Source organism: Tachypleus tridentatus, chromosome 2, assembly GCF_004210375.1.
Source record: "Tachypleus tridentatus isolate NWPU-2018 chromosome 2, ASM421037v1, whole genome shotgun sequence".
Taxonomy (NCBI): Eukaryota; Metazoa; Arthropoda; class Merostomata; order Xiphosura; family Limulidae; genus Tachypleus; species Tachypleus tridentatus.
This window is the reverse complement of record NC_134826.1, coordinates 22,021,873-22,035,190: the sequence shown is the minus strand read 5'-3', so window position 1 is coordinate 22,035,190 and position 13,318 is coordinate 22,021,873. Positions and strand designations below refer to the sequence as shown.

The 13,318-nt window shown below is 36.2% G+C and overlaps 1 protein-coding gene across 2 annotated transcripts in view; it reads right to left on the bottom strand.

Annotated features, from left to right (window-relative positions):
• The window catches only part of nAChRalpha4 (nicotinic acetylcholine receptor alpha4), a 99,362-nt gene that overhangs the window by 29,336 nt on the left and 56,708 nt on the right, over window positions 1-13,318 (bottom strand). Inside the window, exon 2 of one of the 2 annotated variants that reach the window (XM_076480390.1) lies at window positions 1,689-1,738. The exons of the other annotated variant lie outside the window; for it this stretch is intronic. Within the exon in view, the coding sequence (XP_076336505.1) occupies window positions 1,689-1,697 (9 nt within the window). The 5' untranslated portion in view covers window positions 1,698-1,738. The remainder of the gene's footprint in view (window positions 1-1,688; window positions 1,739-13,318) is intronic. 2 annotated transcript variants of the gene reach the window in all.

Genomic DNA, 13,318 nt, shown 5'->3' with positions numbered 1-13,318 from the left:
CTGTCTTGTCTATCAGTTCAATATCTGATACGGCTAGAAAAAAATAGCCCTTGTTTATTTTTAACATGTATTTTCGAAACAAACAAACTTTTAATAATTTTAAATAAACGAAGATCAATGAAAATATGTCATTCTTGATAAGAACACGACTCCATTATATTCATTATATTCACTTTCTCGGGTAGAAGACATCGATATTCAATATCTGTCATAATTCATTCCTCACAGTTTAGTGGCTGATTCAATTCTCTACATATGTTATTAACGAAACACGAACTTTCTCTGGATACACAAATCAATATTTGTTTCCGTCTCGTATCTAAATAAACGTTACTCAAGACCAGAGCTACAGTTGCTGTTCGTCAGTAGTTATGTTTATATACATTTAACGACTAAAAGTTTATTAAACTTCCATTATTCACAAAGCGATATTTATATATACATATATTTGGAGATCCATCTAAGTTTCTTTATCAAATTTCGCTGATATTGGTTCCTCCAGTTCTCCACAAAACTTATTGACATCAAACAAATCAGACAGACAGACAGACATTTCTGCCTCAGATAGATAGACATATTATAGAAATTCAATATTAATAGACCGATATTAACTGGTTCTACCTTAATAACTGAATCAATTTCCTAAGGTAACTCTCGTTTCTAACTAGTACCGATAGCTCCTAATTTTTTTTAAAATAAAAGTTTATTGAAAGCCGATTTCATTTCGACTGGTTGAGTTCTATTTAATGATAATATATACAACTTCTATGTTAATCGTGTCAACATACCTTCTGAGTTCTAAAAATTCAAATTATTATATTTGAGATTTTAAGAATCTTCCTCGTGCAATCGGATGTTTTTGTGACAAAATATAGGCATAGCGAACTTTTTCACAGTTACATTTCATCGTTTTACGAATAACACACGAGGAGTGAAAATCTACGATCGCATGTAGTAGTAGCCAAGTAACAGTTTGAAGTCCACATTGTTACATAATTTCTGCCAACATTTAGGACATGTACCAGTTATTAATTAGGCAAAATGCTAGGGATTTTTCTGTAATAAAAATAGCCTGTTTCCAAATTCCAAATAAACATTACGAACTCTCGCTGAAAAATAATATCGTTTTCATTAGTGCATGGCCAGGTAGTTAAGGCACTCTACTCGTAATCTGAGGGTCGAGGGTTCGAATCCCCATCACACCAAACATGCTCGCCCTTTCAACCGTGGTGGCGTTATAATGTGTCGTTCAGTCCTACTAGTCGTTAGCAAAGGAGTAGCCCAAGAGTTGGCGGTGGGTGGTGATGATTAGATGCATTCCCTCTAGCCTTACACTGCTAAATTAGGGACGGCTAGCGCAGATAACCCCCGAGTAGCTTTGTGCGAGATTTAAAACAAACTACATTGGTCAGTTAGGATATTGTAGCGCAATTTCATGTATTAGCTTTTATAGATTTCTCTTTGTTCAATTCGTACGTACGCATATTTGTGTTCCTAACTTGAACAAAAAGAGAACAGACGCACATATTTTTAAACGTGTCTTCTCACAGGACTCATGTTAATGTAGAGTAAGGCTTCGCCTGTATAAGAAACCATACAAATTATTTTAGCTGAAAGATGCATAACTTTTGCAACAAAGAAAGTGAATCCAGTTCGTTTGTACATGAACTTTTACTGTCAATACTTACTTCAATCATTGTCGTGTAACTGTATTGTTGAAACGGATCATTATTGAACACTGAAAGAGAAAAAAATTGTTTTTTTACTATTAACGTATTGCCGGGCCCCAACTTTTAAACTCTTTCAGCATATAAATTAGATTTGATTGAGAAATTCGTAACAGTTATATGCTTATTTTAATATTTATTCTTATCAATGTAAAATATATCTACGTGTGCATACATAAGAAGTTTTCAAACCTAAAGTTAGAAACCCAGAAATACCCTAACAAACGTATTTAGTATTAATATGGTTTGTGTTATTATATTACTGCACAATATATCCTTAGTAAAAGCTTAGAGTTTCAAAATTATTTACATGCGATCTAAATTGTGTTGTTTTACGTTTCACTAATATATCTGATTACAGGTATTTAATAGTAAACGGAAAGAGAAGGAGGCTTTGTAAAAAAAAAAAACACAACAAAAACTCTTAATGATGTATATAGTTTTCGAAACAAAATTTGGAGACATATTTTCATCTTTGAATAGTTTTCTCATTCTCGAATTTTGGGCTCCAATGCCGGGGCTTTCCACAAATGTTGATAGAAAAACCCATTAAATCTAAAGCAACAAACAATTGCAAACATGGATAAAGTCTAGTGATCCGTTTGACGATTGTCCTTTCTTCATCCATACGAAATAATCGTTTATTTGTTTGTTTGTTTTTGTAATTAAGCGCAAAGCTACACAACAGGCTATCTGTGGTCTGCCCACCACAGGTATCGAAACCGGTTTATAGCGGTGTAAGTCCGCAGACATGCCGCTGTGCCAGTGGGAAGCCAAAATAATCGTATATCAGTCACTTGCGTTCTCACAAGGTTTCCCAATAATTTGTTTAAAGAAATCAATAACCACGTGAACAAGTTACACATTATTTACTGAAACTGAATATGTTTTAGTTTTAACATAATCACAAGTAAACAAAAATTGTTTCCCGCTGGGTGACTGAGACAATCTACTGAATAATTGAACAATAGCAAGGGTTTGTTTTATTTGTTTTGGAATTTCCCTAATTTAGCAGCATAAGACTAGAGGGAAGGCAGCTAATCATCACCACCCACCGCCAACTCTTGGGCTACACTTTTACCAACGAATAGTAAGATTGACCGTCACATTATAACGTCTCCACGGCTGAAAGGGCGAGCATGTTTGGTGTGACGTTTCAATTTAGTTTTATTTTAAGAAAAACGATCTCGTGCAGTTAAAATCACGTAGCTACTAAATAATTATGTCATTATATGAAACAAACCACTTTTAACTTAATTCGTTTAGTACTGTTTCCCCTAGGATTATTTGTATATTAAAAAGGATTGAATACATTATAAGAAATTTAGTTGTATCCTTTCCTCACGGGAATTATCTTTGAAGAATTAAGATCATCTAACTACTAGTAAATAAAATTTTCTGAAGACACATACGACAACAAGAGATTTATCAGTCTACTTCCAGAATAGAGGATGCCCTTGAAAGATTAGCCTTGTCTATGAATTACATTATTATGAGTGGATTATGAAAAATTAATTTTGCTATTTAATTCTTTTCCAACAGTTTGTTTGTGTTTTGTTTTGTTTTTAAATTCGCGCAAAGCTACACGAGGACTACATGCGCTGGCCGTCCCTAATTTAACAGTGTTAGACCAGAGGAAAAGCAGCTAGTCATCACCACCCACCACCCAACTCTTGAGCTACTCTTTTACCAACGAATAATCTTATTGATCGTCACATTATAACGCCCCTACGATTGAAAAGGCAAGCACGTTTGATGTGACGGGAATTCAAACCCGCGACCCTCAGATTACGAGTCGAGTGCCTTAACCATCTGGCCATGTCGGGCCTCTTTTCCAACAGAGGAATTTCCTTGGGCAATTAAATTTGAATACGGTTACTAATAAAGTTGTGTCATAGATTAAGTCGATTACAAGAGATTACGACATATTTTTGAACGTTGGTGAAAACAAAAATTGTGAAACCAGCAATAATAATTATGACCCCGATTGAAAATCGTCTACGCTAGGAAATTATATTTTGGTTTTCTTACAATATTCGTGCAAAGCTACAGAAAGGGATATCTTCTTTAGTCGTCCCTACTAGTGAATTGGTTCATACAGCCAGCCCACCCCCAGTGGTACAGTGGTACAGCGATGTGACTGTTTTGATACCCCTGGTGGGCAGAATAACAAATAGCCTAACTACAAACAAACAAAACAGATAATCAAAAACACCAATCACCAGCTGTTGAGACACTCTAACCAAATGATATTTTATTAAACCTAAGGTCTCTAAACAAGGAACGCGATATTTTTACCACATCAGAAACCATGGACTCTCAGACCTGAAGTCCCATTCGTTAGTCATAAGGCCATATTCGGCCCACTGAAATATCAGTTACGTTGCATGTACTCGTATACCTCAACCTTACTCGTTCAGTCGGCATAACAAGAGGTAAACAAATTAAGATAAAAACTATAAACTCTTAAACCACGTTTTATTTCAAAACTTAGTAAGTTTATTTGGGTTTCTGAACAAAAAATATTGTGTCTTATCTTTCTAACATCTTAGTTAAATAATGGTTTGAATACACGGACCTCGTAGGAGCAAACAGGCGGGTGTTTCATACAATATATGTATATTATTTTTCATACTGCCTTGTGTTTCTCTAATTAAATAGGCTCAGCGGTATGTCTGAGGACTCACAACGCTAAAAACCGGGTTCGATACCCGTGGTGGGCAGAGCACAGATAGCCCATCGAGTAGCTTTGTGCTTAATTCAAAACAACAACAACAACTCTGATTAAATAAGTTAATTGTAATAAATTCTACTTTTTTGTCTTAAGAAAGTAGCATTCTGAAAAATAATATTATTAAGATTGATTTGTGCGTTCAGTGCTTATAACGCTTTATGAAGTTGCCAGTATAAAGCAAAAGTCATAAATTTTAACTAGTGTGAGACAGCATAAAAATTACATAAGTTCTGAGTTCTCTCAGAGTTAAGCCTTGTAATATCTTATTGATGTGACCATGAGCTAACTCATGCTCTTTTATTAACTCTTAGTACTTGAAACTTCAAAACAACAACTTGTAAAATACCACTAATAATATATTCCAAATCTCTCTTCCCAGCGATTTATCAGGAAAACATTTCTTTTTATCGAAATGTAGTTTTCCATAATCTATAGAGTGATATTTTCAAAGTAATATGAATAAAGTTCGTAAAAAAACAAGAGCTTGTTTACAGTAAAAGAAATGTAAAAATCCTTCTCACTCTGTTGAAAAGATCACGTGATCGAAGGCCGTAAAAATGTTCGGTGTTAAATGACTATATAACTTAATTCCACGTCTAATAACCTAGGCCTAAAGAAGGGATTTAATATGCTGCAGGACACGAGGTTTTGCCAGCGATAATCCAAGTTTTGAGTGTTTGTAAATTTTATTTGTTAAGTACAGAATATGTGTTTGATATCTAAAAGTCAGTGGCTGTTCCCTTAGTTACCCATAAACTTTTTAAAAAATCTCTCAGACGTGTAGAAACCTTCCTTTCACAGACTATTATTTTGGTTGGTTTTGAATTTCGCCCAAAGCTACACTAGGGCTATCTGGGCTAGCCGTCCCTAATTTAGCAGTGTAAGACTAGAGGGAAGGCAGCTAGTCATCACCACCCACCGCGAATTCTTGGGTTACTCTTTTATCAACGAATAGTGGGATTCATCGAAACATTATAACGCCCCCACGGCTGAAAAGAGCGAGCATGTTTGGTGTGACCGGGATTCGAACCCGCAACCTTAAGATTACGAGTCGAGTGCCTTAGCCACCTGGCCATTCTGAGCCTATTATTTGGGAACTTAAACAATATACGAATGTTGTTATATACGAGTTTATTCATGTTTGTTTAAATAAACAAAGTTACATATCTTATACAGAATTAATTGACTTGAACATTTAATAACGATAAAATGGCCAAAGTATTCAGAGTGTTAAAACGATGTATGATTAACTACGTTATAATAAACAACTACGTAAAAGAAATTTTATTTGTTTTGAATTTCGTGTAAACCTACACAGGTCTTTCTGCGCAAGCCGTCCCTAAATTATTAGTGAAAAACCAGGAAGAGAGCAGCTAATCATCATCACCCACCGCCAACTCTTGATCTACTCTTTTATCAACGAACAGTGGGATTCACCGTCACTTTATAACGCTCCCACGGGTGAAGGTGCAAGCATGTTTGGTGTGATGCGGATTCGAATCCGCAGATTTCGCGTTCTAACCACCAGATGTGTCAAGCCAAACAAGTATTGTACACAGTTGTGTCGACATCATGAATTTTCAATCATGTTGGCGGATTGCTGTTTCATATTTCTTGGAACAGAGAATGAAGGCTTCGACCTTTTATTTACTGACTTAGCACAGAATATAAAAAAGTCTAGTACTATATTTACTTCCGCAGGATACCTGAAAGTGTTCTGTTTCAAGAGTAAATAAAATCAAAATTAAGTGTAACAAATATTTTTATTTCTTATTTTTGAAGTTTGTATGTCGTGCTGTGTTGTAGCCTCCTACAAACTGCATAATTTTTCTCGTGATTTATGGCTCGCATATATTTTACTGACGTGACGACAGTGCATATTTTAACGTTAAGCGTCCCTTAAGTGACGTCATTTTAGTGTCTACTGAATGACTGATAACATATTACTGTTTAGAATTTCAAACTGTTAAAAATATTTATTGAATGCTATCAAAGTCAATTGCTTAGGAACATTCAAATATATAGTTTCATGCTGACCAGTTAATTGAGAAGAAATTCATTATAATTTAATCTTAACCCTAAATTAACCCATTCCTACAACGAATCTTACAACGAAATGTTATTCGAGTTCATTTTTCTTATTATATATTTTAAGTTATGAACCAGCTAGTAGCATAAGTACAATTGAAGCTTCCCCCCATCTTGGGCCACTACATTTATTTCCCTTGTTGGTGATACTTAAATATGTCATGCTCTTTGCTGCGGGGGCATACTTTCGCTACTGAAAACCCGCAGTTTTCCTGTTGGAAAAAGTGATGACTAGGCTTAGTGTAATTTGGCATTTCTACTGAATGATTTGGTCTCCTAGAAAACGAAGATATCAAAAGTCTACTTAATAGTGCCTTTTTGCTTCTGACGAAATGTAATTTTAATTTTTTGAAGCACGTGAAACTTTGCAGAATAAGTTAATAAAAAGTATGTTCATGCGGTTATTTGGCAAATATTGTGTCCGTTGAGTGTAGTTAAAGCAGAGCACGCAGAACAGTTAGAGTTCGTGAGTTATATTTGGTTTGATTGGTCAGGGGTTGTTTTGAATTTCGCGCAAAGCTACTCGAGGGCTATCTACGCTAGCCGTCCTTAATTTAGCAGTGTAAGACTAGATGGAAGTTCACTAGTCATCACCACCCACCGCAAACTTTTGGTCTACTCTTTTACCAACGAATAGTGGGAATGACCGTAACTTGATAACGCCCCCCCCACAGCTGACAGAACGAGCATGTGTGATGTGACGGGGATTTGAACACGCAACCCTCAGATTACGAGTCGAGTGCCTTAACTACATGACCATGTCGGGCCAGTTATATTTGCCTTGAATAGTTGTTTCTATCCGGTAATTTATGAATGGATTGTTGGTTTTTCACTGTTTTAGCATGAAAATGAAAACAAATTAAAATCAGTAATCTATGTACACTTGTTAGACAGCGATAATTGTACGGACTCAGGCCAAAGTTCGGCGTTCGATTCTCCGCAGTGGATGTTTCAGGTAACCTAATGTGGCCTTACTCTGATACGAAACAAACGATGATTTATGGTTTTACACTTTAGTATAACGTTTAGAAAGTAATAATATAAGTGTCTACTGACTGACTGACTGACAGTGTTTTTATACTCTAATATATACTTTAGAATATGACAAATGTCAGTTATTTATGAACGAATTCATATTGCACCTAACTACTTGCCGTAAGCATTATACAGTGCTCTTATACTGCAGTAAGCAAATACACAGTAAGGCTGCAATTAACCTTAATATGGCAAGAACGAAGAGCCTTCGAATTCCGGTCGAACCAAACATGCTCGCCCTCCCAACCGTGGGGGCGTTATAATGTGACGGTCAATCCCACTATCCGTTGGTAAAAGAGTAGCCCAAGAGTTGGCGGTGGGTGGTGATGACTAGCTGCCTTCCCTCTAGTCTTACGCTGCGAAATTAGGGACAGCTAGCACAGATAGCCTTTGAGTAGCTTTGTGCGAAATTCAAAACAAACAAACAAAGCGAAGAGCCAGGAATATGAAAAGACAAATGCCTCTAAAAACGTATAATTTTGTAAATAGCTATTTTACTGTGTGCTGAGTCAATTAAACCTTATTTTTTCACACTCCATAAAAGAACTTTGCAAATGTCTTTAATGTTAATAAATTTACATTTTCGTTCAACGTCAAAGAAATCACCGAATTAGGTCTGGCATGGATTGTTGGCTATGGCGCTCAACTCTCAATCTGCGGGATCGAAACCCGTTATCGAACATGTTCGCCCTTTTAATTGTGACGGTCAATAAATCTATTCGAGGGCAAAGAGTAGCCCAAGAACTGTCGCTCGATAGCGCTGACTGACTTACTACTTCCCTTTTAGTCCATCAGTTCAAAAGTAAGGGTGGTATATTGGAGATAGTCCTTGGGTAGTTTTTGGCAAAGTCCAAGAAACAAACATTAACGAATTATAGTTTCTACATTCACGTACGTAAATTAATTACATTTCTGGACTCTAGCTCGTACAACATAACACGCAAAACATCAATAATACCTGGTATATTAAGTAATCAGGCAACATATTCACGAGGCGGAAGACGAAATCTCATGATTAACAACACAATAACGGAAGTGACGAAGAAAAACACATAATTCATTGCAGCAAGTTTCTGTAGTAAATGTAAAACAATAATTGCCAACACCAACAAGAACGGTGAAAATATTTTGTTCCTATATAATCGGCCCGGGATGGCCAGGTGGTTAAGGCACTCGATTCGTAATCCGGGTGTTGTGGTTTCCAATCCCCATCACACCAAACATGTTCACCCTTTCAGCCGTGGGGCATTATATGGTGACGGTTAATCCCACTATTCGTTTGTAAAAGAGTAGCCCAAGAGTTGGCGGTGGGTGGTGACGACTAGCTGCCTTCCCTCTAGTCTTACACTGCTAAATTAGGGATGGCTTGCACATATAGCCCTCGTGTAGCTTTGCGCGAAATTCAAAACAAACCAAAACCAATCCTGCACAGCCTTAAACCTACATAATGGGAATATTGAAACGCACGGGAAGGATGTGTTAAAGAAAGATCCACAATGTACACAAAGTAAATGTACTCGTACAGCTCAAAAGAACGAATTATAACAAACAGAAACGTGGTTAGCATTTAATTTGTGATGACTCTGGTGGACATTAAAGGTTAGCGTGAAGGAGTCGAGGTTCTTGGTTCGCAAATAAAAGTTAAATAAAAGCCAGAACCGTTGGGCCATTGACCCAATATTTATTTGGTTACTAATAGATCACGAGTTGACGGTGGGCGATATTGACTAAATATCTTCCGTCTCTCTGTAGCTCATTTCCTCAAAATTACGGAAGTGTAGAGCACATAGCATTAAGAGCATCTCTATGGTTTCTGGATTTGGTATTGTAGGTGGCAGCTCAGTAAAATAAAACAATATTTATTAATACACGTTATTGTTGTTATTTGTTTATTACCTTGTAATAATTTTTAATGAATTCTAGTAGACAGTCACAGATCTGTACAAATAAGTTGACAACATGACTTTATGTGGAATGTTACTGTACAAACAAGTTGACAACATGACGTTATGTGGAATGTTACTGTACAAACAAGTTGACAACATGACGTTACGTGGAATGTTACTGTACAAACAAGTTGACAACGTGACGTTATGTGGAATGTTACTGTACAAACAAGTTGACAACATGACGTTATGTGGAATGTTACTGTACAAACAAGTTGACAACATGACGTTACGTGGAATGTTACTGTACAAACAAGTTGACAACGTGACGTTATGTGGAATCTTACTGTACAAACTATCTGATATGGTTACATAGGACATTACTGGACAAACAACCTGACTACGTATGATTACGTAAGACATTACAAACAAAACTGACTACATGTGGTTACGTAAACGTTATTGTACAAACAATTTAACTATATGTGGTTCGGTGGTCTGTTGCTGTAAAGATAAATTTAGTGTCTGGTGTTACATAGAACATTATAACACAAAAAACTGAAAACATATGGTTACATGGAATACTATTGTATAAACAATCTGACTTCATGTGGTTACTCAAAGCATTATTGTACAAACAATCTAATTACATCCGTGATGACGAGAAAACTCGAAGAAGGTCGAAACGTTGTTCGCTCCTCTACATTGTTCTTTCTCTGCTCATACCAGCCGCTTTTACACATATATTAATCTAATTACATGTGTTCTGTTTACAGATTTGATAGGTTACGTTAGAAAACAATTAGTTTGTTTAGAATTAAGCACAAAGCTACACAATTGGCTATTTCTGCTCTGCCCACCATGGGTATCGAAACCCAGTTTTTAGTGTGTAAGTCCGCAGACATACCACTGTGCCACTGGGTGGCCTTTTTTTTTTATCAAATATCAGTCAGATGAAAACAATTAGCTTTAGGATTTGGTATTCAGACGTCTAACTACTCGGATTACAATAGCTTCTATTACAGGTAACCACAAAATTAGATACAAAAATGTATTTGGATTGGGATTATATGTTTCTTTTCCAATTTGTATCATGTCGCATTTCTTATGTACACGTGTGAAGTCCGGAGATTTCCGATCCAGACTTGGCTAATACAGATAAAGTATACTGTTGTAGCTAGTAAACTAAATAGTTAAGAAAACCTCGGATATTGTATGATAATGTGACAGGAAACATCTTACGTCATGAGTCTGAAACGTTAAGTAATTACATTTAAAGGAAATGCGTTATTACTGGCGTGTCTTCCACACGTGTGCAAACCGTCGTGTTAGCTGGCGTAATCTAAGTTTTCTAGATCCCCACACTTGCATTTAAAAGTTCTTTCCGTAAGAGTGTCTCACAGTCATAAGGAAACCAATATTATTACCAGATACGGAATATTTTAGTATATCAAATTACTGAACGTAAATTACCCTAGCACAACGTAGTCAGTTTTACCACTGCAGTTATTGCACAAGTTCAGTCAAGATTTTCTAAGGTTATAAGAAATTATACATTTAACTTGAAGTTCTTCTCTTAAGAGGAAAGACTACAGTTACATCTTGTACGCAATCAGTAACACTTTTAAAGTCCTGTTATCCATTATTCCTTTGTTATGTGTAATCTGCTGTTATTTAGTGCAATAATACAATAAGAAAAATTTATGTTCGGAGTTAAGATCGAGCTTCAATTATGTTTGTGTATCCATAGTCTTGACGACAACACCATTTACCAGTTTATTGGTCCAGCATGCCCAGGTGGGTTCAGGCGTTCGAGTCGTAATCTGAGGGTCGCGGGTTCGAATCCCCATCACACCAAACATTTCCAGAAGTTGCCCGAAATTCAAAACAAACAATGCCAGTTTATTAAAATATTTGTTTTCTACAATAAAGATTATATTTCGATCTGAAATATCAAAATATAACAATATCTCTTTTCTTAAGGAGTGCTTTTTGTAAGTATCTTTTTGTGAACTACTCTCTAAACGGGTGTAACCAAAGAGAACTCCAAGATGCTTGATTACTGAGAATTAAACACAAAGCTACACAACAGGCTACATGTGTTCTGCCCATCATGGGTATCGAAACCCAGTTTCTAGCAGTGTGAGTCTGCAGATATACTGCTATGCCAGTCGGGGGCGACACCGAAATGGTAGCATGATTCCTGATTTGAAAACGGGTAAGCAATGGAAATTGTGTTAATAAATAATAGTTATAAGTTGTTAACACCAATAGACCCTCGACACGACTTATTGCTTCAGTAATAGAAGTTCTACTAGTGGGTGGGCGTTGAACGTTCGTTTTCTTCCGATGGGAGTCCACCATTCCTATTAAATTATCACTTCAAGGGCTCCAGATAATGAAGTCGGCAAACTTTATCAACCAGTCACGGTCTTGAAGCGCCATCAGATGACCATTTATGGCTGAAGGATCGTGATAAAACTGTTAATTTTAAAGATCACGATACCTTATATACATCTCTCGTCAATTATGTGTGAATACACGTATTTTCGGTGTTAGTATAAATACATCAGTTCTAGAAAACGGTGTTTAGGGACTTACATAAAATAGTACTTCAAGATTACGAAAAACCAGATAATAAAATCCCTCTGGTGTTGAACTTTAATTTTAAATATAAACCCGTTTTTCAACACAATTTAAGTGAATTGACAGCAAGCACTTAACAACTTGTTGGTTAGTTCAAATATAAATGTTATTGTTATTATTTAGCCTCAGTTACTATTTGGTTGATCAGTAAGTGTAATCACTAAATACGATTATGTAACTTACATGATTTGTGATAACCAACTATTAAATTCTAAGAATAAAAGTAAAGGAACTACCCATCAGGTCCAGTTTGGGTTTATAGGCCCCATAATGTCCAGAGATTCTTGAACTCAAGAGTTCGTTTGTAAGAAGCCCAGAAACAAATATCATATTGGTTTGTTAGAAGAATCAAATCACATTGGTCTTGAGGGTTTCTGAATACATGTGATTTGTAATTAGAGAAGAACAAATGTTCGATAGCTTTTTGCCGCAGACACCAAGTCATTGATTCGATTTGGCTTTTAGGGAATATAGGACTGTTTATGTTTGTAAACAATAAAGGATTTTGTCATTCTAGAGCCATGTCCTTAAATACAAAGCAACTTCGAAGGCGAATTAAACTTTAAAACACAAGTGGCACGTGTCTGAGGATTAGCAGTGCTCAGTGATTTTGAAAACTTGAGACCTTAAGTACAAGTGCTCATCACTTTAGATAGGGAAACGTAAGAGCGGTAGTGACCGTAACAATCGTAGGAAAAGGAAAGACTATGTCATATCGAAAATAGTTTCCATTGCCTGTTTGATGTTCTTTTCCACAAATGTACGTGTAAAGCATTGTTGTAAGACATTTACAACATTATTTTATTCTTATTAGTACGAGTGAAGCGTCACAAGTCGTGGGTCGGAAGGTCCAAGATCTGAGCCACGATATGTAGATGAACACTTTCAGCAGTTTTAATTGAAATAAGGTTAACTTCAAGCTGGTTCTTTAGCTCATGTATCATATAAGACACCATGCAAGTTGAAAACACCAGATGCCCTCTTACGTAAGTGGTAACCACCCATCTGCTAAAATGTTCAGTTTCCTAGATGTGAATCTGGTAGTAAAGCTATACAAATATAACATTAAATAAAACAGATGCTGGTATTATGAAAGGTAAGAAACACCAGATGCCCTCTTACGCAAGTGGTAACCACCCATCTGCCAAAATGTTCAGTTTCTTAGATGTGAATCTGGTAGTAAAGTTATACAAATGTAACAT